Here is a 26,393-nt window from a genome sequence, read left to right as displayed (position 1 = left end):
GAGCACTGGCCCTGGATTCAGGAGTACCTGAGTTCAAATCCAGCCTCAGACACTTAACACTTACTAGCTGTGTGACCCTTGGCAAGTCACTTAACCCCAATTGCCTCAACAACAAAAAAAGAAAGAAAGAAAGAAAGAAAGAAAGAAAGAAAGAAAGAAAGAAAGAAAGAAAGAAAGAAAGAAAGAAACTATAACAAATGGTGAAATAATTTAGGGTATTTAAATGGAATGAAATGTTTGCTATCATGTCATAATAATGAGAAACATGAAAACATATAAACATGGAAAGATTTATATAAAGTGATACAAAGCAAGGTCAGTAGAATGGAAAACATGAGCACGACACTGTCTATAACAATATTAAAAACAAAAGGCGACAAAATTTTATAAATACCCAGATGGATTTGACAGGGAAACATGAGCATAAATAAATTGGTAAAATTTGTAGCATAGAATTACTTTCCTAATTAACAAGGAAATAGTTTGGAATTTTAAGATCTTAATTAGAGATTTACTCTATGGTCTTATGTATTTATAATTTTTTTAAATGTCAAGTTTATAATAATAAAATAATTCTTTAAAGATAATGTACATTATTCCTGTTGAACCAGATGCAGCCTGGTATATTGAATAGGGTACTGGGCTCAGGGACAGAAAAAAATTGTGGTTCAAATGCCCTCTCAGACCTTAGTTCTGTCACCCTAGGCAATTTCGTCTACTTCTCTGTGCCTAATTTTCCTCAATTGCCAAATAAGATGGTTAAACTTGATTGCCTGTAATGGTACCTCTCAGATCTAAAATCTGTGATCATTAGGTCGATTCAGGAATCTGTTTTGCTTGATTATTCATATTTGTTACAAAGGTTGTGTTTTTCTTCATTCTTCCCTCATGGGAGGGAAAGAAAATTTATTTTGTTCTTTAAGAAAATAAAATTTAATTAAAAAAATAAAATGAGAAATGTCATTCTTAGTACCACTCTAATGTTCAGTTTTTCCTTAAAAAAATTTCATCCTGATCAAGATCTAAGTGGTTTATAAATTCATAGGTCTAAACCATGAGCTTGTGCTTGTCTTGGATTCTTCCAATTGTTGAGAGGTATTTAATATACTTTTTGTCTATGCATGTAGAATGCACTTCATAATTGTATTATTTTTGGTAATTCTTGGAAACTTGAAGACAGGTTCTTCCCCTCTATTTTCCCATGTGAAGTATTTTCCAGTAACTCTTGATCCTGGGTTCTGTTTAAACAGAAAGGGTTCTGTTTTGTTTGATTTTATTAAAAAGCAATAGACAACAATTTAAAATGAAATATTTTCTTTTAAGAGCGTGGTAACCATGGTTAATAAAGGAATCCATTAAATGACTGATGGAAAGTCATCACGAAAATATGATACCTACTGGATTGTTTTGCCATTTCAAAAGTAGCCACCATAAGGAAAAACATTCAAATTAGGAAGGTATTCAGAATTTACTTGTGCGGATGACAGATTCTGTTTAGGTAGTAAGCCTAAAGATTTTTGGAAACCTAGCATTTGTAATGTATTTTTTGTACAAATTCTTAAGTACTTATTGTTAAATGATTGTGTTTACAGTAATGTTTTGGGGAAACAGAGGAGATGTTTGTTTAGGTCTTCTGTGAACTTTGACAAGTGATTTAAAGAAGATATGGAAGTGAGAGGAAATAGATAACATGTCGATGAAGCAATCTACTATTGCTTCTTCACCTGAATAATGAATCAACTATTTTTATATTTGTATATTTCAGGTATATAATGGTCGAGGACCAAATGGATCTCCAGGAAAAGCTTTTAAGGTACATCTTCAGCTTTGGGATACAGCTGGACAGGAAAGGTAACTATAATGATAACAATAATAATAATAACAACAGTGACCACTTACATAGTACTTCATAACATACAAAGCACTCTACTCACAGCAAGCAACTCTGTGAGGTGGATAGTATTGGGGGGGGGGCCGGCGGAGCAATTGGGGTTAAATGACTTGCCCAGGGTCACACAGCTAGTAAGTGTTAAGTGTCTGAGACTGGATTTGAACTCAGGTCCTCCTGAATCCAGGGGCCGGTGCTCTATCCACTGCGCCACCTAGCTGCCCCTGGATAGTATTATTATTCCTTTTTACAGATGAGGAAATTGGGGGTCAGAAAAGTTAAGTGATTTACCCATGATTTACCTACTAGCTGTGTGCTAGTAGGTATTACAGCCAGAGCTCCGTACTAATCTTCTGGTTTTATTATAGGCAATGTTGCGCTTTTTAGCTTCTAACCATAAGTTTCTAGTGACCCAAGACCTTTTTTGAAAATTGCTAATATTGAGAACTAAAAATACTGGAAATAAGCATAGCTAAAATAAACATAGTGGTTTCTGTTTTGCAAAGCACTTGATATTTATCATCTAACTGGGTCCTCATAGCGACTCTCTTTAGATGCTCTTATTATCCCCATTTTAAAGATCAGAAAACTGAAACTGAGTGGTTAAGTGACTTGCTGGCTAGTGAATTAGCTCGATATAGAGAGGAAGAATATAAGGCAGGACTCGAAATAAAGTCTTCTTGACTTTCAGATCAGTGCTCTTGCCTCACAAGTTATAAAATAAGTGTTTATCAAAAGAAAAGCACCATGGGTATAGTGAAGTCAGAAATATCTGGAATCGCTTCACCTCTGACACAGGCATGTAATTAACGCTGAAACTGAGGTAACTTTCTAAATTTTAGGTGGATTATAACCTGCTTTGTGGGAGGGAGTTCTCACAAGTCCAAAATCTGAAGTCACTGCCATATTGGTGTGTCAGGGTATAAAAATAATCTATTTCTAGGTAATTAAGATAGGGGCTTTCACCCATAATGTTGCTGGTATAGAGAACTCACTCATGAGGAAACTCCTTTTACCAGTACAGGTTGAAACCTTCTCAGTAACTTAGAGTCACTTGGAGCATTTAGAGGTTAAGTAGCCAGACTAGGATCATGGGGCTAGTGAACCCAGGTCTTCTGGGCTCCAAGGCCCACCCTCCATTCACCGGGACAGACAAGCTGCCTCGCTCTAGATAATTAAAGATGACTAACAAGTGAGCCTATTTTAGTCACATTTGTCAAGCAGAATTCTGAAGCGTCATCATTGCAATCTTCTCCATGAAGATAACTTCTTTCAAGTTGTCTCTGGGGTTTTTGTTTGTTTTGTTGTGTTTTGTTTTGCTGTTTTGTTTTGTTTTGTTGGTAGTAGGTAGCAGGTGAGCTCAATTAATAAGTGGAGAATAGAAGATACATATGTAAAGATGAAAATATGCCTGCAGTCAGTTTAAGAAAAAGATTGTTAAGCCCATAGCAGGCTTATCTCCCATCCTCCCCATAGTCCCTTAGACGAATTTTTTCTTCCATCTATACTGGCCACACCTATCCCCAAGTACATGCACACTTCCCTCTCCATAGTTTTGCCCATTTCATTTTTCTCTTCCTAGAATGCTTTCCTCCTTTCTCTCTTTGTATCTTTCCAAATTCTACCCAGTCATTTTAATTCCACTTGAAAGCTAATTGGCTTTCGGCTTCAATTGAATGATGGAGGGGAAGCAAAGTCATCCACTCATTATTGTTAAGTCTTCAAGTGTCACAGGAAAAGAGCATCCTTGTTCTTTTCAGAAACAAAATGACATTCCAACTATCACTGGGAGGAGACCCTTGCCTAGGTCCCCCAAAAGACTTGGCCAAGAACTTATTGTTTTGGTAATTTGAACAATTTAGCAAAGGCCTTTCTGTTACCTCTACCTTGAAGGCATCTCTTCTGTTGTCCATTTGCCTAATTACTTAAATATATTATTGTTGTTTAATTTTATCTGTTCCTTTTTCTGGCCTCCCTAGATAGATCCTGGAGGGCAAGGCTGCTATCATTTAATTTAATTCAATTCAACAATTTATTAAGCCGCTACTATCTGCCAGGCATTGATCTAGGTACTGGCAATATAGAGAAAACGACCAAATAGTTCTTACCTATAAAGAGCTTGCTTTCTACTGGGCAGGGAGAACACACATACATAAATAAGTAAATATTTTTAAATAAAATTTTTTTGTGGGGAAGCAAATTAGCAACTGAGTGGATCAGGAAAGGTCTTTTTGAGGAAGGTTGAACTTGAGTTGGGCCTTAAAGGAATCAAAATAATCCAAGGGGCAGAGGTGATGAGGAAGATCGTTTTAAATGTGGAAGACCGAATGTGAAAAAGCAGGAATCAGGGGATGGAATGTCATGAATGGGGAACAGCAAACATGCCATTAGGTGCAATGTAGAGCCTGTGAGTGGAATACTGTGAATTCATTCTAGGTGAAAGGATGCACAGGGTGCACTCTGGTCCTGTCTCCCAGAGACAGCCTGTGACATCTCCCATCAGTGTTGTAGGTACCCTGAAAGACTGGAACATCTTTCTTCTCTACTGCCATCACTCAAGCCCCCAGTGGCCATGTTTCCTCCACTGTTAGGCGCTTGTGACTAGGACCGCCTTTCTATTTAACCACTTAACTTTGGTGAGTTATTTCAAGGGCATATTTATTTCCAAAATATAGCTAAGACCAAAATACAAACAGCCCACCTTACCCCACCTCTTCTTTCCATTCCCTCAGTCTCTTGGGGTTAGCCTCTAAACTTAGTTGAGTTCATATATAATATATATATATGTGTGTGTGTGTGTGTGTGTGTGTGTGTGTGTGTGTGTGTGTACACACATATATATATAATCAACCCCATTTAGTTCATTTCCAAAGGAAGCATATATGCTAGTTGAGTCCTTGTCTCAATTACTACTGGGTTGGGGTCTTGAAGGCCACTGCCAAAAGTTGCTTCTTGCTCTTTGGGACACTAATGCTTCATTTGTTTTAGGACCCAGGTTGTGGAACACCAAGCACCCTCTTAATAACCCTTACAACTCCCATAGTCCATGAGACTCTATTCACCTAGAACAGAAGGAAAAAAAATGAAAAAAGGCCCTAAGACCTATTTCCACTGCATGGTTTCTCACCAGATATCAAAAGTTATGGAGTTCCACTGAGATCCCCTAAGAGTAACTGAGGCAAAAGAGTAGATAGCCAAGGTTGACAGACCTTTTGGATTGCCCCTGAAGCCAGTCAAAGAGCCACTTCTTCACCATGTATCTAGAAGACCACCATGTGCTATGGAATATAAATGTATACTCTACCATGTCTTCTTTCTTTAAATATCATCACAGTTATCCCAGAAAGCAAGCTCCCTTGTGTGCTCCACATGGAGAGCTTATATCAGCTAAGCAAGTTACCCATTCTAATTGTTGTTAAGTTGTTTTTTGGTCCATGACCCCATTTGGGGTTTTCTTGGCAGAGATACTGGTTTTCCATTTCCTTCTTCAGCTCATTTTACAAATGAGAAAATTGAGATAAACAAGGTGAAGTGACTTGTCCAGGGTCACACAGCTAGTCAGGATCTGAGGCCAGATTTGAACTCGGGAAGATGAGTCTTCCTGTCTCCAGGCCCAGCTCTATCCACTGTGCCATCTAGCTGCCCCACAAAAACCAGGCCCCCATGGTAAAAAGATCAAAACCAGATTATGATGGGTTTTAAATATCTATCAGAGGAGTTTGTGTTTTATCCTACAGATGTTAGAAAGCCATTGAAACTCCTATAGCAGGCAAGTGACATGGCCAGACTTGTGCTTTAGAAACACCAATACCCCTTTAGCTGTGTGAAGGATAAATTGGAAAAGGAAAGATGAGAAGCAGGAAAAATCAATTAATCAATTAGGAGGCTACTGCAATAGTTCAGGCAGAAAGTGATGGAGGAATGAAGTAGGGGGGTTAGGGTATGAATAGGGAGGAGGATTTGGAGAGAAGAGATGTGAAGGCAGGATCAATAAAACTTGACAAGTGATTGGATATGGGAAGTGAGTGGATAGGAGAGTCAACAAATAACTCTGAGCTTGTGAGCCTGTGTGACTGCAAGGATGGTGTGGTGGCACCTTTGGCAGAAATGGGAAGATATCAAGCTTCTCTTTGAACATGTTCATTTGAAATCATCAATCTTCGTATCCCCCATGACAAAATACCCTGCACAAAGCAGGCATTCGGATACTGCTTATTCATTGATTTTGATGGGGGCTGGTTGTTACCCAGTATACTATGCAAATGTATATTTTGTATTGCTAATACTAGTGTGGAATATGGCTAGTCAGTCTGAGTCTTAGAAGATATGGATCCTGGTTCTGGCTCACTCGATCTTTAGCCTTGGGCAGATCATGCAGACCTCTTGTGGGCCTTATTTTCCTCATCTGTAAAAATAAGGAAATTGGAGTAGACCAACTGTAAGGCCTATTCTAATTCCGAGTCTATATTCTAATATGACATAAAGGCTTAGCCAGCCGGGTGGTAGCATATTCTTAGATATTGGCATAAAAACATTCATTAAAGTATAAGGATAAAGATTAATCTTTTTAATTTTTTTAATATTCCTTAGTCTCCCAAATTTTATATACACACATGTCTTTCTCCTTCCCTGTCCTGCCCCCTCCCCAGATTTTTGAGGTTATGAATGATTCTGTTTTTAAAATGAATCCAAAATACTCATATTTAGTGTGTGTAAATACCAGGAAAGGTGCTGAAATTATTTTTTCTATCTCTTTTTCTTAAACTGTGAGCTACTTGCAGCCTTCATCATAGTTATGTTGCCTTTGAAATTATTACTTAAAGAATCTACATAAGTCGGTTTCATTATCACAGACCACACATTTCTTGACTATTATGAAAATAGGAAAATGCTGCACCCACACATAATGGTGTTCTCTACTTTGGCTTAGCCAAGTGGCAGAGATGTTTCATCCTGTATCCTCTTAACTGCTGCCTTAGGAGGCAAGGATGGGTGAAAACAAGGGGCAGCGTTTGTTATTCTCAATCATTCTTCTATTGAGAATTCTTCTGTCAATTTTTATGTGGTATTTTTGTAGAATATCTAAGCAAGGCCTATAGTATCCCATGATTGACTGCAGTGCCTATGGTGTGTGCCACCATAATTTCTATGTGGTTACATTCATTGGAAAAAAACATCACCCTGAAAGGAAAAGTCATACCCTTCGAGTAAATCTAAGGGAAAACAAGGCCTAATCTTGTTACTTGGGGATGCCAATAGAATGATGGTGAATCTCTGGGATATGCTTCTCTTTATCTTCATGGAGGGTAATCATGCCAGATTTACCACCACCCACTGTCCTCCAACCAATCCAGGCCACTGGGGTAATTACATCCAGTTATTTGGTCAGTCAATAAACATTTATTAAGTACCTACTATGTGCCAGGCACTGTGCCTTAACTATCAAAGCAGTGGCCAGTGAAAAGTCCAGTATATAATATTTGCTGGTCAGTTCCGAGATCCAATATATTTTAGTCTACAAATCAAATTTAGATGATCTTGTACCAGGATGGTGACAGGGAGGAAAAACAAAGAAAAAGAAAACTGTTCTCTCTGTTACCTCTACCAGATCATTCAAACATTTTCTTTTTTCATGCCCACATGTTTTTACTTGATGTAATAATACGTTATTGAAGACTTTGTATCCTTTACTTTTGTCTTTACATCCCTTGCCTATCTTCTTTCTGCTTTGACAAATAATCCCCCTTCCTTGTTCCAACAGTCTTTGCCTTTCTCAGAGTTCATAGTCCCATACTTCTCATTCATTGATTCTTTCATTCTATTGATCATTCAGTTAAGATTGTTATCATGTGCCTACTTTGTATTACTCTGTTACCTCTGTGGATTATTTAATATGTGCATATATAGATACACACATATACATATATGTGTGTGTATATATACATATACACATACATGCATATACACGTGTGTTTCTTTACTGTTCTTTACAATCTACTTAGAAACATAACACAAATCATTATAACTAGTAACTGCTCTCATTTCTCTAACACTTTAAGATTTACACATTCATTATTTACAACTCCATTCTTTACAACCAACTAATTCAAGTGTCATTATCCCCATTTTACAGATGAGGATATTGAGGCCGAGAGTTTAAGTTCCTTGCTCCTAATTACACAGCCATGAAGCGTTGGAGTTAGAATTCAAACCCAAGTCTTCTAATTCAAAGTTTTCCCCCCCTAAATTTGCCCCCTCTCACAAGACAAAGGTGCATGAGACACCTAGTAAATGATAACATTTCAGAGCAACATATCCCCAAGCATACAATAGATGGCTATAGCTGTGTGCAGGTAACCCAGAGGAAGGGGAGTAATCAAAATCAAATATAAACTCCTTCTGGTAAAGAACTTTGAGATTCTTCATCTTGAAGACCATTTCCTCTACACTTGGGATGACTGGAAACCTTTGAGCAGTCTTTCCTTGTGTCCCATCTGTAGTCCTGTGGAAAGCTCTGCAATGGTAAGTAATGGACTCTGATTTCAAAAGTGAGAGGAGGTATAGGAGGAACCCTGTGGCATAGTAGTAGACACATCAGTCAGAAGAGCTGGTGTGGAGCAGCTAGGTGATACAATGGATAGAGCACCAGCCTTGCAGTTAAAAGGACCTGAGTTCAAATCCTGCCTCAGACACTTACTAGCTATGTGACCCTGGACAAGTCACCTAACCTCAGTTGTCAAAAAGAACTGATGCCAGTCTGAACTCACTGGTAAAGTGACCATCTGTCTGGCCTCTCTTGAAGATTTGTTGGGTAGTAAAGTACTTTATTGTTATTATTTAAATCGTTAAAGACTACTTAAATGTGAGCTACTGTTATTGTTGATCCATTGACTCCATTGCTGTTATTAACATTCTTTCACTGTGCTTTCTTGGCAGATTTCGAAGTCTCACCACAGCATTTTTCAGAGATGCCATGGGCTTCTTACTAATGTTTGACCTCACCAGTCAACAGAGCTTCTTAAATGTCAGAAATTGGATGAGTAAGTCAGACCAAGTAACTTACCTTGACTGCTCTAGAACCTAACTTATGCATTTACATATTTTTCTGGTTTGCCTGGATTTTGCTACATTGCTTCTAGAATATAGATACATATTCAAGATGGAAACTTGATCACTGAACTTAGTGGCTTTTCTCAGCCCTCATTTTTTTTTTTACTATTCCGTCTTCTTGGATCTTCCTTCCTCTCTGACAATTTTTGACACCACTCTATCATGGTAATCCTATCCAGCCACTTCTCCTCTGCCCCATTGTTTATTATCCATAGCCCACCTCATAACTGTGAAGGTTTGCCCTGTGTTCTTTTCTCTCTACATTTTCAGTAACCGTCAGCTCCAATGGATTTAATAAATATTTCAATACAGATGACCCACAGATCTATATATTTACCTCTAGCCATCAATTGCCTGTTGGATATTTTCAACTGGATGCAATCTTCTTGTGTCAGCATATCTAAAAAATAACTCATTAGCTTCCCCTCAAAATTCACCCCACTTCTGAATATCTTTATCTCTGTCAAGGTTCTCAGCACCCTTCCTGTCTCCCAGCTTCACACTTTTGGGGTCATCTGTGATCATTCACTCTCTCTCACTCCACATATCCAATCAAGTGCCAAGTCTTGCTAACTCTACCTTTACAACCTCTCTCATTTCTATCCCCTTTTCTCCACTCAGACGACAACCAACCACTCTAGTTCAAGTCCTGATCACCTCTCACCTGGGCTATTATAATAGCTTCCATATTGGACTCTTTGTAGCCAACTTCTTCCCTCTCCCAATCCATCCTCTAGTTAGTTACCATGGTGATATTCCTAAAGTACAGGGCTGACCATCTCTCTCTTCTGTTCAAAAAATTCAAGTGGTTTCCAGTGTCCTCTATAGTCACATTCATACATTTTTGTGTTATTTAAGCTCTTTGCAATCTAGTTCCATCCTTCTTTTCCAGATTTATTATATGACACCCCCTCCCCATTCACTCTTACTCTTAATCCAAATTGTCTTACTTCCTGTTCTTCACACATACTCTCTTCTTGTTGCTTCCCCCATGCCTAGAATGTTTTCCTCCTTACCTCTGCCTCCTAGAATCTTTGGCTTCCTGCTAAATTCAGAGCAAGCACCACTTTTATTGTCTACATGAGATCTTTCCTAATCACTCCAGCTGCTTGTCCTTCTCCTATCCCCCATTAACTTGTATTTACTTTGTATGTATTTTGTATTTATTTCTATGTGTACATGTTGTTTCCCCAATAGAATGTAAGCTGTTTGAGGGCAGGGAATGTTTCACTTTTGTCTTTGTATCCCTAGCACCTAGCAGAGTGTCAGGCACATAGTAGGTGCTTAGTCAACACTCGATTTGATTTGATCAAACCAGAGGGGGATAAGTAAAGTTGGATGTGGGTAGGTAATGGTTTAGTCTATTTTACATCACCATCCCCGGCCATCCAAGATGTGAATCTTAGTATTGGTGCTGTAGTGTTTGGCAGTGAGATCGTGTTTGTCCTTTTGACCTCTCAGAGAGAAACACTTCTGACATTGCCATCAAATGTACTTATGAGACTAGTTATCTCAATTGAAAAGCCATTAATTCCATTTCTTTAGTGTGCCCTCGAGTGCCTCTTTAAACTAATTGAGCTAGCATCTACAACAGGAAGCACAGAGAGGGCATGAGAGAAAGAAGCTAGGTGTATGCTGAATGGGAACACATACTCCTGGAATTTTCTTGTCCTCCTTGGTTAAATGGGCTTGAAGCAGAGTTCTAGAGAGACCACCCATTTTATGAGAAGAATCATTACAGGGGCATAGTGTATGTGTGTGTGCGTGTGTATATGTATGTATGTAAAAGGAGATCAACACCTGTTCTATTGAACAGGTGATTAAATGTGAAAGAACCATGTGTGAAAATGACTCCTCAGGCCTCATGATTTCTTGAACTTATTAAGAATTTAGGATAATGGCAAAACAATGACTTGAGGAATGTATTAGATAGAATATTTCATGAGAACAACATTTGGTTGGTACCATAGACAATTTTTCTTTCTGAAGACTGGGAGAAAATATTTCAAATTCATTTGAGAAGTTTTTAGTCCACAAGGCCAGAGCTCCCATGAAAAAAAGCATATTACACTCCAGTGATGAAGCATTGTCATCACTTCATCATTTTCCTATAGAAACATTTTCTTTTTAAAATAAATTTTATTAATATATTTTGTTTTACATCACCTAAATTTCCCCATGTCCTCTCCTAGAGAGCCATTCTTTATAACAAAGAATTTTTTAAAAGAGAGGAAGAGAAAAAATCAGTAAAATTGATCACAGACATTGAAAAATTTGACACATAGAAAAATTTTTTACACTCTTGGATGCTGACATCTGCAAAGGAACTAGGGGAGATATCTTCTTTGATCTCTTCTTTGGGGCCAACCTTGGTTTTTATAATTTCACAATACTCAGTTTTGATTATTTTACAATTATTATTATTATCTCTATTTAATATTATTGTGGTTGTGGTTGTTTTTGTTGTTTGTTCTTCATTCTTGAAGAAGACCATGTCATCAGGGTGATGTCATGACTTGCACTGAATTGGATTTAAGTGAGGCAGGGCAGTTATATATTGTTTGCCTGGCTCATCTCATCTCACTTTGCATCCCTTTCTGTAAGTCTTTCTTTAAAAAGGCAAATTTTCTAAATGATGGGAGAGAGTTGGAATATACTAAAGATTCTGGATTCTATATGTGCTCATTAATATAATTGCAACCAAAGGCAAAAAGCAGAAAAGTCAGACTCTTTTTCAGATATGTGATTTGCACTTACTTTCTTTTATTATTCTACTTGTCTCACTTGAAGGCAACTAATTATCTTGACTTCTAGGATTATAAAAAAAAAAATGTGAAGATGGCATTTAGTACATCCTCCTTCAGCACAGATGAATGTCTTCCATATTCATAGATCTCTGGGAAGATTGTGCATTTTTCTAAGATCATTAGGTACAATGTTTTAACAATCCTATTTCATATTATACCATCTCTAAATTGAAAGTTACATTGAGTAACAAAATGACACCGTGGAAAAGTGGGAAAACAGAAAGAAGAGGCATTTGAAGACTAAGGATCTAAGGTCAAATTCTGCCTTTAGCATTTACTATTAGATGACCATGGGCAAGTCACTTAAATTCTCAGGGCCTCGGATTTGTTGTTGTCATGTTCAACTCTTTCGAGTCCATGGAACATATCACACCAGTCATGGGGTTTTCTTGACAAAGATACTGGAGTAATAAGCCATTTTTCTTCTTATAAAATAAAAAGAAATTTATTAGGAAAGAGCAAAGTATGGGCCAGGGAACAGATCATCATGATGAACTGTCCCTTTGGAGTAAGAGAAGACCTGGTCTTTTGTATCTTTACAAAACAAAGAAAGGAAGAGGAAAGGGCAAGATAACTGTGAGGGGATCAGTAGGATATGCAAGCCATTTTCTTTTAAAGTGGGTGAAGGCAAAAAAGAGATTAAGTAACTTGCCCTGTGTCCCATAGCTATAGTAAGTATCTGAGGTCAAATTTGAACTCAGGTCCTCCTGACTCCAAGCACAGCACTGTATCCATTGAGCCACCTAGTTGCCTTTTGTTTTTTGTTTTTTTGTTTTGTTTTGTTTTTTGTGGGGCAGTTGGGGTTAAGTGACTTGCCCCGGGTCACACAGCTAGTAAGTGTCAAGTGTCTGAGGCTGGATTTGAACTCAGGACCTCCTGCATCCAGGGCCAGTGCTCTATCCACTGCACCACCTAGCTGCCCCCACCTAGTTGCCTCTTACAGATTACTGAACTGTAAAATGAAGAGGTTAGATGTAATGGCCTGAAAAATCCTTGTCAGCTCTAAATCTATGAACCTCTAATCCAGAGGCCATCTAGTCCAAACTGTATCTGAACAGGAGTCTCCTGTTCAACATCATCCCTGTTAAGTGGTTACCCAGCTACCATCTGAAGACTTCTAGTGATGCGCAACTCAATCCCTTTAGAAAGTAGCTCATTCTGTCTTCAGAAAGCTCAAATTGTTAGCAAGTTTCTCCTCTTATTGAGCTGTAATATACCAATGAAACTTATCCATTGCTTTCACTTTTGGCCCTTGGGCTAAGCAAGACCAGTCTAAAGTTAAGGTTACTGTATTATAGTTTATCTACTTTTTTTTTCCTCCTCTGGCTTTAGAATAAAATCATAGTTTTGGAGCTGGAAGTAGTCTCAGAGATCCAACCTATTATTTTTCAGATGAGGAGACAGACCTATGGAATGAAGTGACTTGCTCCCTGGCAGAAATAATATTTTGACAGTTGTCTGACTCAAAATCTGGTGTATTTTGCCCACTCCTCCATAATACCTATTTTAATAATCCTTTGTTGTTTTTTAAAAATATATTTGTTTTATTCTGAACTCAAGAAATAAAACAAATATTTCTATAACATAGAATTAAAAAGGTGATTGTACATGAAATGCCAAATGTATAACTTGCTTTTAAATATATAATGAAGTTATCACGTAACTTTTTTTTCTTCTTTTCCCTCCCCTCTTGTAGAGAAGGCTATCATTAGACACAAAAATGTAAAACCATTCTATACATACTTCTATTTATCAAATTTTTCTCTGGATCATCATAGCTCAGACTACTTTTGTGGTTTGCATAAACAATACTATATATACTTGTAATACTTTATATAAATAATAATTTATATGCTTAAATTTACCATAGTAAAGTTGCCAAAAAATTCTAAGCAAATATCATCAAAAATAATTTTTAACTAATGGCTCCTAAGGAGAAGAAAGGAATGTTTTTCTCCTTGTTGAAATTCACCCTTTGGTTACAAAGTAAACTCAAATTTTTTTAGTGGTCCTAAGGAAAACTGTTTCTTATCTCTATCACTAAGGCTCTGGGAGAGATAAACCTTTTCAAAAGCATGAATAAAATGAGAATTTTTAGTCCTCTAAGCTTCAGCTCTGACATTAATTGATCAATCTATCAATCAATCTTTATTAAGTGCCTACTATGTGCCAGCCACTGTGCTAAACTTGAAGATATGAAAAGGGGCAAAAGATAGTCCCTGCCCTCAATAAGCTTGCAATCTAATCACTATGCTTATCTCCCTCTATACTTATGGCAAGTGTGAAAGCAGTACTATGCGAGCTCCGAAAGGAAACAGAATGGACTTGGTGTGTGTGTGTCCATGTGTGTGAGTGTACATGTTCATGTGTGTTTGTGCCTCCTCATGCATTTATATGTGGGGGAGGTTATTATTTTGATTAAGCAACTAGAGAATGAGCACTCACATGTGATGAAGTTATTGATTTGCTCTGCTTTCTTTCCAAGGCCAACTGCAAGCTAATGCATATTGTGAAAATCCAGATATAGTATTAATTGGCAACAAAGCAGATCTATCAGACCAGAGGGAGGTCAATGAACGGCAAGCCCGGGATCTTGCAGACAAGTATGGGTAAGTTAGTTACTGTAAAAATGCATCCAACCTGACTGGCTGTGGCATAAGAACCTAGACAGGGGCTCTTCCATGGGATCCCTGACATGTGAAGTAATGCTTAGCAGCCCAATGTATGAAGAGGGGCTCCTCCACAACTGTAAGACTTCTAGAGGAGCTCCAGGAAACAGACATGAGAGGCGGCTCCAGCCCTGGTCTCACTGAGCTTACTCTCTAACGTCTAAGGTCCCTTTTTGTAGCATTGGGGTATTGTTTTATGGATAGATTCAGTGTGACTGGCAATTAAAGACTCTAGGCAGGAAAACTTGGGCAACAGGGATATTCTCAAACCTACCTGGTCTGAAAGCTCCTTAGAACAGCTAGATTCAATAAGCTCTGGATTGAAGATTATTAGACTTCAGTTTGAATCCTAGCTGGACCACTTGGGCAAGTTAATATTACCCCTCCTGGGGGTGCAGCTAGGTGGCTTAGTAGATAAAGCACTGGCCCTGGATTCAGGAGGACCTGAGTTCAAATCCGGCCTCAGACACATGATACTTACTAGCTGTGTGACCCTGAGCAAGTCACTTAACCCTCATTGCCCCGGCAAATAATATATACACACACATATATATACATACACATATACATATACATATACATACACACACACACACGTGTGTGTGTGTGTGTGTGTGTATAAACCCCCTCCTCCTGCTCTGTTTCCTTGACTGTAAAATGAAAGGACTAGATGATCTCTGTGGTGGCTAGGTGGCATGGTCGATAAAGTGTTGGAGACAGAAAGACCTCAATTCAAATCCTGCCACAAACACCAGAAATATGACCTACAGCAAGCTACTTAACATTTGCCTCTATTTCCTCAATTACAAAATGAGGATAATAATAGCACTTACCTCATAGAGCTAATTCTGAGGCCAAATGAAATAAAATATGTAAAAGCACTTTGCAAACCTTTATGTGCATATAAAAGTTAGTTATTAGCTCTTCCCTTCAATTTACATCATTTGACTTAAAAAAGAAAAGAAAAGGAATGAAAAGAAAAGAAAAGCGGTAGCAATTGTGTGATTGCTGTGGTCCTTTTCCTTTCCTATGGGAAACCAAGGTGGTATTTCCCAACCCACCAGGCAAGGAGATCTGTCAGTAGTTTCTAATTATTTTCTGAGTCTTTTTTAAAAATCATGTGACTGGGAGCAGCTAGGTGGTGCTGTGTGATCCAGGGCAAGTCACTTAACCCTCATTGCCCTGCAAAAAATAATAATATTAATAATTATAAAATAAAATAAATAAAAGTAAAAAAGCAAAATAAATAAAATAAGATAGAAATCATGTGACTTTTTAGCTCTTGTTGGCAGCTTATGATGACTTTTTCTCCTCCTCTCATGAGTATTTGTCTGTTATTGTCACTGCCAGCATACCCTATTTTGAAACAAGTGCAGCAACAGGGCAGAATGTGGAGAAACCTGTGGACACACTCCTGGACTTAATAATGAAGCGCATGGAGCAGTGCGTGGAGAAGTCACAAGTCCCTGATGCAGCCAATGGAGGAAATTCGGGGAAGCTTGATGGGGAGAAACCAGCTGAAAAAAAATGTGCTTGCTAGACTTCACCTTTTTAAACTGAGAATCAAGAACCTCACCCAAATAGTTGATCAGAAAATGGTTGACAAGCCACATAATTGATGCGTGAGCCTTGCACAGATACATTTTCTTTTCTTTTCTTCCAGAGAATGAGTTTTAAACACCACCATGATCAAAAGTGTTCAGTGGGCCTGGACTATGGATGAGCTATAAGGCCTGACAGTTCTAAGTCTGAGTTTTCCCAACACAATCTCTCCATCAGGGACATTCAATCAATTTTTTGATGGTTGTTTTGTTGTGTGTGTGTTTTTTAATTTTACAGAAGTAATGAAATCCTCCACTAAGTAAATGAAAAGTGTTAAGGAGCCTAAAATCAGAAAGAAAAGCGGTCACTTGTCATATATGGGCTGGGGGAGAGGGGAATAATAAATTGATTACTGAGGAAGAACATTACAAAAGGACATTTCTTGGGTTGTTTTTCACTTATATGGAGACTAGTGATTCATACTTTTTGTGTTTGCATTGGTAATGTATTAGCTGAAGAAAATCTGCAAGTGAAGAATTCTCTGGGGTTCATTTAAAATGACCTTATTATGGGCACACAGTATGTAGCTTGCCCTACTAAATTACTGATAAGGTGATTGGGACAATGAATATCTAACTTTTGATTCAGGGGATTGTGTGATAATGTCATTTCTGCATTCCTAGTAAATGGTAGGTTGAAGATAACCAGACTAGATAGGATAACATATAGGCATAATAAGCAACCCAAAAAAGGGCATGGAAGGTTGACATTAGCAAGTGCTGAAAGGAGATGTATATGTTGCTGCTTTCTGAGACAGCAATTTAGTCAGACTTCATGAATGTCCGATTTCAAGTTGATGTGACCATTAAGGGTGACAGTGAGAATTCCAGGGGCTTCCATTTCCAGTGAAAGATCATGAGGCAGCACAGTGTTCACTCAGCAACACATTTTACTTTTTCCACTAAATGTCACCTGGATACATGGAATTTCTCCTTCTTGGAATATTATAATTAAATCTCATTCTCAAGGAAAACATCCACAAAACTATTGGGCTTTTCATCTCTTCTTTGTAGAATGAACCTCAGTGAAATGTTTTGTTTTGTTTTCTTCAGAAGTAAAAAGTGATCATTAATTGGAGATAATTACGAAAGTCACCGACATCCTTAACCACATTTTTCTCCCACTTGGTTCTTTTTGTCAAAAATGCCATTCCAACTCGATTGATCCCAAACTACTGTAAAGCAAAGGGTCTTTGCTTCGTTCCCTCTGAATTTGAAGATCTTCAGTAAGACCACAATGAAGATCATCTGATATGGTTCAATATGTATTTTTAACCCGTGCTTTTCTTTTTACCCATTTCAAGAAAAATGTAAATTATGGAGACACATCTGGGGAGAGGAGAATGAAACTTACTAAAGTAAGTTCATCTCAACTCTGTTTCACAGGACCTGCTTTATCCTTATGTCTAAAGCTATTATCAGATTTAATCCACAGTAATGATATCATAAGGTCTTGATAAATAAACATATAAAAACTTTCCCATGGAACCTCATTCTTTACACAATAATCTAGTCACTCCTAACTATGAATTAGGTGCCTGATGGATATATTCCTTTATTTAATAGAGATAAAGATCCTTAATTTTTTTTTTGTTTCCTTCAGAGTAGATATTTTTTCAGGATTTTTCATTCCTGCTGCTCATATGACACATAAGCAAAAGAAGACTCCTCAAGAGTTATGTAATCCCACCATCCTTCCCAATACCTCCACTCATTTCCTCCAGGATTTCACTCCAGCCCACCCTTATCCTATCACCACCACTACCACCACTATTGCTGACTTCCAAGAGAGCATTTGTCTTCCTGTCCCTAGGATGGAACGAGATCAGGAGGAAGTCAATTGTATCTGCTGGGCTACCTTTAAGGATTGATTTACTGGTGAAATTCTACTTTCCATTACTACCTTCTACCAGTTTCTCTCACTCTTTGCCAATCTCCCACAGAATCATCTAGCTTTTCAAAGTCATTGTCATGTTCCTTCTTTGGGTGAGCCTTCCCCATGACATTTTGTATTCTTTTGGAGACAATGCCAAGATGGAAGAAAACCATTAGCTGATATCTAAGATCACAGAGGTGGGAGAAGAGTTATTGATTATTCTCTTCATTTGCTCAGATAAAAACATAGTCTTCCTCATCTTACTGATAGTGTCTTTGTCCATTCTCATTTCCTTTCATATTTTATGCCTGAAATCTCCGCTTTTTACACTTTTTGTCCCTACATTCCTCTGATAGGGAATTGTCAACTTTTATAAGGTCCAAAAAGGCTATGCATGTAATTAGACTTGATTTTATATCTATTTTTATTCATAGTCCCCATATGGCCACTTAAGTTTTGGGGTATTTGTGCCAAAGAACTATTCTCTGATAACTGGGGAATGAAGTAGAGGATCAACATGCCAACAGAGCTACTGGATGCAACTTAAGGTGGGAGGCAGGGGGACAGAGGAAGGGACATGGACAGATGACTGTGGTGTAGGCAGTCTTTGGAAAGTGCCAAAATATGATGAATAACTTAAAGCTATAGTCTCACATTCTGTTTGTAACATCCTCTTTCACTCACACACACACACATACACACACACACACACACACACACACACACACACACACACTTGCTGGGTGCTCTTCTGATTGCCAATTCTTTCTAAGATAAAGTTCAGAGTTCCTTTTTATTTTGGCACCAGTTGATAGATGATAAGATTTTTTTCTAGAAAGACACTATTTTGAAGAATTTAAATGGTTCTACTTTAAGGAAACATAAACCCTATGTTTGGGAAAAATAAACCAATATGGAACTCCATCCCCTTTAAAATCCTTAGCTAGCCAGTGTTTCTCGGTCACCAAGGCAATGGTTTGTTTTTAGTTTTTGCTTATTTGGTTTTTTCCCTCAATGCCTCTGGTTAGATTATAATGTGTTGTTGGAATTGTCCAAAATGCAGTATGTGAAGGTCTTTTTCCAGTGTAGAAATCATCTCTCTGGGGAATCTGCACTGGTTTGATGTTTACATTGCTCTTACCTGGTGCCTCAGATATCTCTGTGACCAAAATTGGCTTTAGCCACATGCTATATTTCTGGTAATACTGTATTACTGGGCAGCCTCTCTTGGAGTTTCTTATAGGGCTACAGAACTCTTGACAACAACTCCAACCAAAGCCCACCTGTCATAAACCCAGCTTGCTGAAATTGCTGATCTTTATTTCTTTGCTAATGGAGTTCCGATCAGTCAAATGTGCTTATCATAATTAAAGTTCAGGATTACCCCTTTTGTGAAAATGGATTGAGTAGAGTTGGAATACAGATTGTCTGTTTTCCAGTTTGGGGATGGGAAACTGTTGTGGATTACCAGTCAGAACTCCAGAAAGCCTTCCTTACCATGCAGGGCTTGGCACAGTCAGTCTCAGTCTCCAAAAAAGCTATTCAGAGCACTTTGCAGGTAGTCACCAACCTAAATTAGCCTGCTTTCATGCCATGCTTGGGTGTTGGCTATTTCCTACTGCCGAAATAAATAAAAAACAAATAAATAAAAATAAAGATCAGTGTTTTCAAAAATGTTTAAGCAAGGATATTGACTGAATCAATTCATCACAACCTGACCAGAAGGACTGTGTCAGTTGAATTTCTGTGTTTCCATGGCTGTGCTTTTGTCATCCAACTAAGTACATTGTCTTGTATTGCCAGAGTATCCATCTGGAATGCTTTGTGCATTTGGGATAGCCACTCCACAGGGAGAATTCTTATTTTTGATCTCTGCAAGGGGGAAGAAAAGCCAGCTACGGAGAGGACTTGATATTTTTCTGTGAATCAAACAGTATTTTAAAATTCTGAATAAAGTTGATTTAAAAACAGCCCAAAGTCTCTCTGCACTTGAAATTCCCTTTAATTTGAAAGGACCCAGTTTTCCTAATCAGGCCTTGAAATATGTTGTCATTAAAAAAAAAAAAAGATTAAGTTCTACAAAGAAGCCCCAGGAAATTCATGGGGCTAAATTATCTAGTGAGTGCTTCATTTAACCAATGATCAAGAGGTATGATTTCTGGGGGCGGCTATGTGGTGCAGTGGATAAAGCACTGGCCCTGGATTCAGGAGGACCTGAGTTCAAATCCAGCTTCAGACACTTGACACTTACTAGCTGTGTGACCCTGGACAAGTCACTTAACCCTCATTGCCCAAAAGGAAAAAAAAGAGAGAGAGAGGTATGGTTTCTGCTCTCTAGTCTCTGATGACTTAAGCAGGCATGGCTCCCTCTTGTTCCTTATGTATCTCACATAGAAGGTATGAGATCTAAGACATATCATCTAAAAAGCATTTTGGAGAGAGAGATGATATAAAACACAAGATACAAATGCAGTAAGCATTTCAGATTTCTGTTCTAAGGAGAAACTTTGTTCCCTTGACCCGGGAAGATCTGAGTGTTAAATTTATCTATCAAGAAAATAATCTTTTACTTCTACCAGTGCCCTTTGGACTATTAATAGAATCAAATATTTTTAAAATTCTAGATTGCTTGCCTTTTAGTAAAGCTTTTCCACTTCCAAGGCTAAAGAGATCATTTAGTAATACATCAAGGATTTTACTTCTTGGATTTTGTAAAAGATGATTTGAGGACATTTGAGGCAAGGAGAAGGGGAGAATGCTGAGGTGTGGCCTGAACAGTCAACACTGGGTGGAGGGCATTGTTTGCTGAGCTGAAGGGTGCCCACGTTTGATGAAGCCATGAAAACAATGATCTAAGAGGACAGTCTGAAGAAAGATGTTAGTTGTGAAGCCTTTTATTAATCATAATGCCTTAGGATTCTTCTTAGATATCAAAAGACAACAAAATTTGGGATTGTATTTCTGTGGTCAGAGATGAATAAACATTTTGTAGAAGCACTTGTTTTGAGGTAAAAAGAGCTATATATAAAGGATTGATTCCATGTAGAATTAAAAAAACCTATTTTATAACATATTTATGGAAAATACTTATCAGTCACTTTTCTCCCTCAGATAATTATTTAATGGGGGGAGGTGGGGTTGGATGTACAAACAAAAGAGGTATTTCACTACCAGATTTTAATTTGCTGTATTTGAGAATCTTCCTTTTGTTGTATGAGAATGATGTTTTTCTTTTTGTTCTTGGGAGACTTGAGGAATAGCATCCCAAAGATATTTTTCAGTGAAGTTCATGTTCAAAGCTAGGGGTATTTTTCCACCTTCGCATTTGAAGAAAGGGTCATAAAACTCAATTTTGTAGTGGTGAAACTGAATAAAAGAATAAATTTAACAATGACATTTTCAGAAGAGATATCCACAGAGGTCACATTTTGGTAGAATCCTTTAAATTTTGCTTCTCAGGCAGAGTAGTTCAGTAGAGAGGGGATTGGACAAGTTAAAGACCTTCCTTGCCACTAACTTGCTGGTCATTTGGCAAGTCACATCTCTGTAGGCTGTTTCCTTAATTGTAAAATGACTAGATGACCTCCAAGGGGTAATCTGGTTCCAGTCGTCTCTGCTTTCCTTGACTCAGCTGAAGGATGTTAGCAATGACCCACAATCCCCATGTATTCTAATGTCCCAGGAATAGATTGAACATGAGCTGAGGTTTCTGTTCTTGATGATTGCTTTATTTTATTTTGCAGAGTGGCTGTTGTCCTTATTAATTGCTGTTAGCTAAATCAAAAAGCTGTTTATCCTGGTGACAAAACAATGTTTTTAAGCTTCCTCTTCAGTTACACTGGCTATTTTTTAAAGGCTCTTTTGAATGCTAAGGACAATCCAGGCCACCTCTGCTATGATGTACACATACATGTGACTTCACTCAGGGTGGAAATTCTCTCCACCAATGCAGATCATCTGTTGTTTTGCAATTTAGAGTTGCCTAGGGCACTCCAACTTTAAAATACCCAGTGTTAACTGGGTCACACAACCAGTATGTGTTCAGAAGTGGGATTTGAACCCATCTTCCGGACTCTGAGGTGGTGAGGGACAATAGCCATGAGTTCAACCATTAATGTGTGAGAAGTGGCTGGATAAGGAAAATAAAATCATTTGAATGGAAACCTTAGTACTTGTAGAGAGGCTACCAACCTTGGGCCTCCTTCGATCTGTGTATACTTCTTTTCAAATACAGCAAAATAAGAGATGGGACTCTCTTCCATCTTTTATTTCTTTATGTACTTCCTTTGAGGCTGCCAAGTATATTACCTTAAAAATGTATGCCAATGTGGTGAAACCCCTCATTGTATAATAGGGCTTTATTGTGAACATATCCATGTAGGAAATGCTGGCTGTATCTGAAATAATTTATGAGAACTAATTTGTCCTACTCTACTTATGTTTTAAAGATAACCATTGTTTTGACTGTAATAGTCAAGTGTTTTGCTGTTTCCCAAATTTTCCCTTAGAAAATGTTTTCCCTAATGTTGAGTTTTTGTTTTATGTCAGTCTTCACAGGTCTATAGATGTTTTGTATTAGTACTATGAATGTAATTTAAACCCTTTTACATGGTATTTTCTCTCTATATGCCCCTCAGTAGACTGTGGTGCCTGACACTGTTATGTTATATTTTGTTGTACCAAAGTTCCTGTGGCTTAAAAAATTGTCCAATGATCACTGGTGTCTGGGTTTGAATAATATGGTCAAGGAATGTATCCTGTGATTGTTTATGCACTTTTCAAATAAAAAAAGCATTTTTACTGGTTGTGTTGGATACCTAGGGAAAGTGAATCCCAGTGTTTAAGTTGGGCGTAGATGAGAGGGATAAGTCAGTTAATGAGAAAAGGTAAAAATATACTCATCCCATCACTGATGGGACCTTCTTGGAACTTGCCAAACTACAGGGTTCTCATTCCCTTGATTGTTCATATAATCTTATTTTTCACCAAAAAAAAAATCAATCAACAAATATATATATTAAATACTATGTGCAGAACACTGTGCTAAGCACCAGGGAACAAAAAACAAAACACCAGAAAAAGAAAAAGAAAGAAAACAAGTCCCTTTGAGGTACTGACATTGTAAATTCTTGCATAAGGTAGCCATTGACCCAAGTCTTGAAAGACTTGAAAGACAGTGAGGTGGGCAAGAAGTCCAGACATGGTGAGTGGTTGTACAAAGACATGGTGGTGGGAAATGGAATATAAGGCATGAGAAAGAGCAAATAGGAGTGGGCTACAGAGATAAAGGAAGTAATGTTTAAGAAGACTGAAAAAATAAGAAAGTAGGCATGGTGTAAAGAACTTTAAATGTCAAACAGGGGGCAGCTAGGTGGTGCAGTGGATAGAGCATTGGCCCTGGATTCAGGAGGACCTGAGTTCAAATCTGGCCTCAGACACGTAACACTAGCTGTGTGGCCCTGGGCAAGTCACTTAACCCCAATTGCCTCCAAAAAAAAAAAATGTCAAACAGAAGAGTTTATTATTTGATCCTAGAGGTGGTTGGAAACCACTGGAATTTATTGAGTTGGGGAGAGGTGTTTGACATAGTCAAGACTTGTGCTTTATGGAAATCACTTTAGCAACTGTATGAAAGATGAATTAGAATAAGGAAAGACTAGGCAGGGAGACCAACAATGAGGCTAAAGGGAGTGGTCTAGGTGAAGGATTAAAGTATGGACTTTGATGGAAACCTTGTTCCACATTTTAAAAATTGTTTGTGATTGTTCCATTGCAGTGCTCACTTGTTAGTATTTCCATGAAACAAGCTCTTTCCTTCCAGAAACCAGTAAGGTGGAATTACCCAATATAATAATGAATTTTCAAATTCCAAAAGTACCATTATCCAAAGCAGGTAGAAGCGGAGACAGCAGTATGGTTGGTTTGATTACAAACACATACACACATGTGTGTACATATACATACATAGACATATGTCTATATGTATATACATGTAACATGTGTAGATGTACATATACCATATCTAGTTATATATGTATAATACCACATATATGGTATAATTGGAATATATTAGAATGTATCTAATGTAGTAGTGTGTATATAATTAAGAGTGCAGGACCCAGAGTCAGGAAGACCAGAGTGGCCTCAGACACTTACTAGCTGCGTGAGTCTGGGCAAGTCACTTAATCCCATTTGCCTCAGATTCTTCATTTCTAAAATGAACTGCAGAAGGAAATGACAAATTACTCCAGTATTTTTGTTAAGAAAACTCCAAATAGGGTCATGAAGAGTCAGACTATTGAAACAACTGAACAGCAACAAATATATGGCACATATCAGTGTTTATATATGTGTATATACATATGTGTGTGTGTGTGTGTGTACATACACCAGCAGCAATCAGACTGTTCCTCATTGTCAGGGACATGCATTTTTTTCCCCTGGTTCCATCTTAAATAATGCAAGATAAGTCATTGCAGTGCTGTCTGCTTGAAATAGTCACAGTGTGCCCCATGTTGAGAAAAGAAATAAGGCATCCTGACATTAAAACTCTACCCATAAACAACAGGCATTCTGTATTTCACCACTGGATGCACTGGTTATTAAATTCACAGGTCTCTTGATTGAGGATATTGAGACTTCTGGAATTCTCATGGAGAAAATTTCCTAAGCTGTAAACTGAGAGTTGAGCTAAATAATCTCTAAAATCCTTTCCTTCTGAATCTATGATCCTGTAAATTGAAAGTGTGAGCACAGATGTCAAAAGGCTAAAAAACTGAATATATTCTTCAATAAATATAGGAGCAATGGTAGAATTCACAGAGTTGTCTGTGACTAACTCTGGTTTCTGGTAGCCTCAGATACTGCTTAGTTGTATAGAGTCCAAGAAATCAAATGAAGTGACTATAACATGCCTGCAAGTTGGTCTGGCTGTGGTTAGAAACACTTTGTGGTATATACCTTTGTGAAGATGGGCTTAACCTTCTATGTCACATCTTTGGATTACTCTACAGGTAAAGAAACAGAAACAAAGGGTGCATGGGGCAAGCCAGAATTGAGCCCATTTTTCAGTATATCTATAGAGAATTGTACCTTTTTAATCTACAGATTTAGGTGAAGTCAAACAGAAATATTAAATAGACTAACATTATTGACAGTTGCACACTTTCTATATACAGAACCCTGGTGCCCTTCTCCCACCTTGGTATAATGACATACCCAGGTCCTCCCCTGCAACAGAAACAGCTAATAACTGAGGCAGTAGATAGAATGTTTGATGTGGAGCCAGGAAAACCTGACACTTGATAGCTAAGTGACCCTGGGCAAGTCACTTAATCTGTTTGCTTCAGTTTCCTTATTTGTAAAATGAGGAGAATAACAGAAACTACTGCTCATGGTTATTGTGAGTATTAAATGAGATAATATTTGTAAAGTATGAGTCACAGTAAACATTTGAAAACCTTAAAATGCTATATAAATGCTAGCTATGGAGGGGGCAGCAACAAATGGTTGCAGATTTATTTTTCATTTACATAGAAACTTTCAATGTGGAAATCCCCTCTGCCAATACAGATCTTCAACTAATTATTTTAAATAGTATTTTCCCCATTACATCTAAAAACAAATTAACATTTTAAAAAAATTTTGACTTCCAAATTGTATCCCTCCCTTTCCCCTTCCCCGAGATAGTAAGCAATCTGATATAGGTTATACATATGCAGTTATGTAAAACATTTCTATTAGTCATTTTGTGGAAGAAGGAAAGAAGGAAGGGAGGGAGGGAGGAAGAAGGGAGGAAGGAAGGAAGGAAGGGAGGGAGGGAGGGATAAAGGAGAGAAAGAGAGAGAAAACAAACAAACAAAGGGAACAATAGTATGCTTTAACCTGTATTCAGACAAGATTAGTTCATGAATCCTTTGGATTTGTCTTGTACTGCTGAATCTGCAACTATTTAGACATTTATAGTATTATCCTGGGACATTGAGAGGTTAGGTGATTTGTCCAGGGTCACACAGTCTTATGAGTCAGTGGTGGAACTTGAACCCAGGTGTTGTTAGCTCCCACCCTTTTGTTTATTTGCATGCTAAATTCTTATTATCCCACTTCTCTCGCAAATGTTATTGTTGTGGGCTCAAAGTACCCCAGAAGTTCTCTGGGGCACATCAAGTAATCTTGTTCTTGAGAAACTAAATCAGAGGACAGATACTCTAGAGAGATAAGCAGAACCAAATTGGACTGAGCTAGCTTTGGGACCTTCACCCTTCATTCAGATCTCCCTTACCCCTGGGGAGATAAATTTGGGTGTGGCTGCGACCTTTGTATCCTGAAGAGAGAGATGGCTGGAGAGATAGTAGCCACCCCTCACCCAATTCCCCCCGGCTACCACCAGTGGGGGATGGTCCTCCCTCACTAAAGGAACTTTCCACAGTCAAATGGTCACTC

General features: G+C 38.0%; 1 protein-coding gene across 6 annotated transcripts in view; it reads left to right on the top strand.

Annotated features, from left to right (window-relative positions):
• Positions 1-22,751, top strand: part of RAB27B (RAB27B, member RAS oncogene family) — a 223,370-nt gene extending 200,619 nt beyond the window's left edge. For all 6 annotated transcript variants that reach the window (XM_043976782.1, XM_043976780.1, XM_043976779.1 and 3 more), the window contains 4 exons: positions 1,766-1,851; positions 8,825-8,928; positions 14,291-14,414; positions 15,825-22,751. In XM_043976782.1, the coding sequence (XP_043832717.1) occupies positions 1,766-1,851; positions 8,825-8,928; positions 14,291-14,414; positions 15,825-16,014 (504 nt within the window). In that variant the 3' untranslated portion in view covers positions 16,015-22,751. The remainder of the gene's footprint in view (positions 1-1,765; positions 1,852-8,824; positions 8,929-14,290; positions 14,415-15,824) is intronic.
• The last annotated feature ends 3,642 nt before the right edge of the window (positions 22,752-26,393 follow it).

Source organism: Dromiciops gliroides, chromosome 1 (genome assembly GCF_019393635.1).
Source record: "Dromiciops gliroides isolate mDroGli1 chromosome 1, mDroGli1.pri, whole genome shotgun sequence".
In the NCBI taxonomy this organism is placed as follows: Eukaryota; Metazoa; Chordata; class Mammalia; order Microbiotheria; family Microbiotheriidae; genus Dromiciops; species Dromiciops gliroides.
This window is presented reverse-complemented; position numbering and strand designations above follow the sequence as displayed.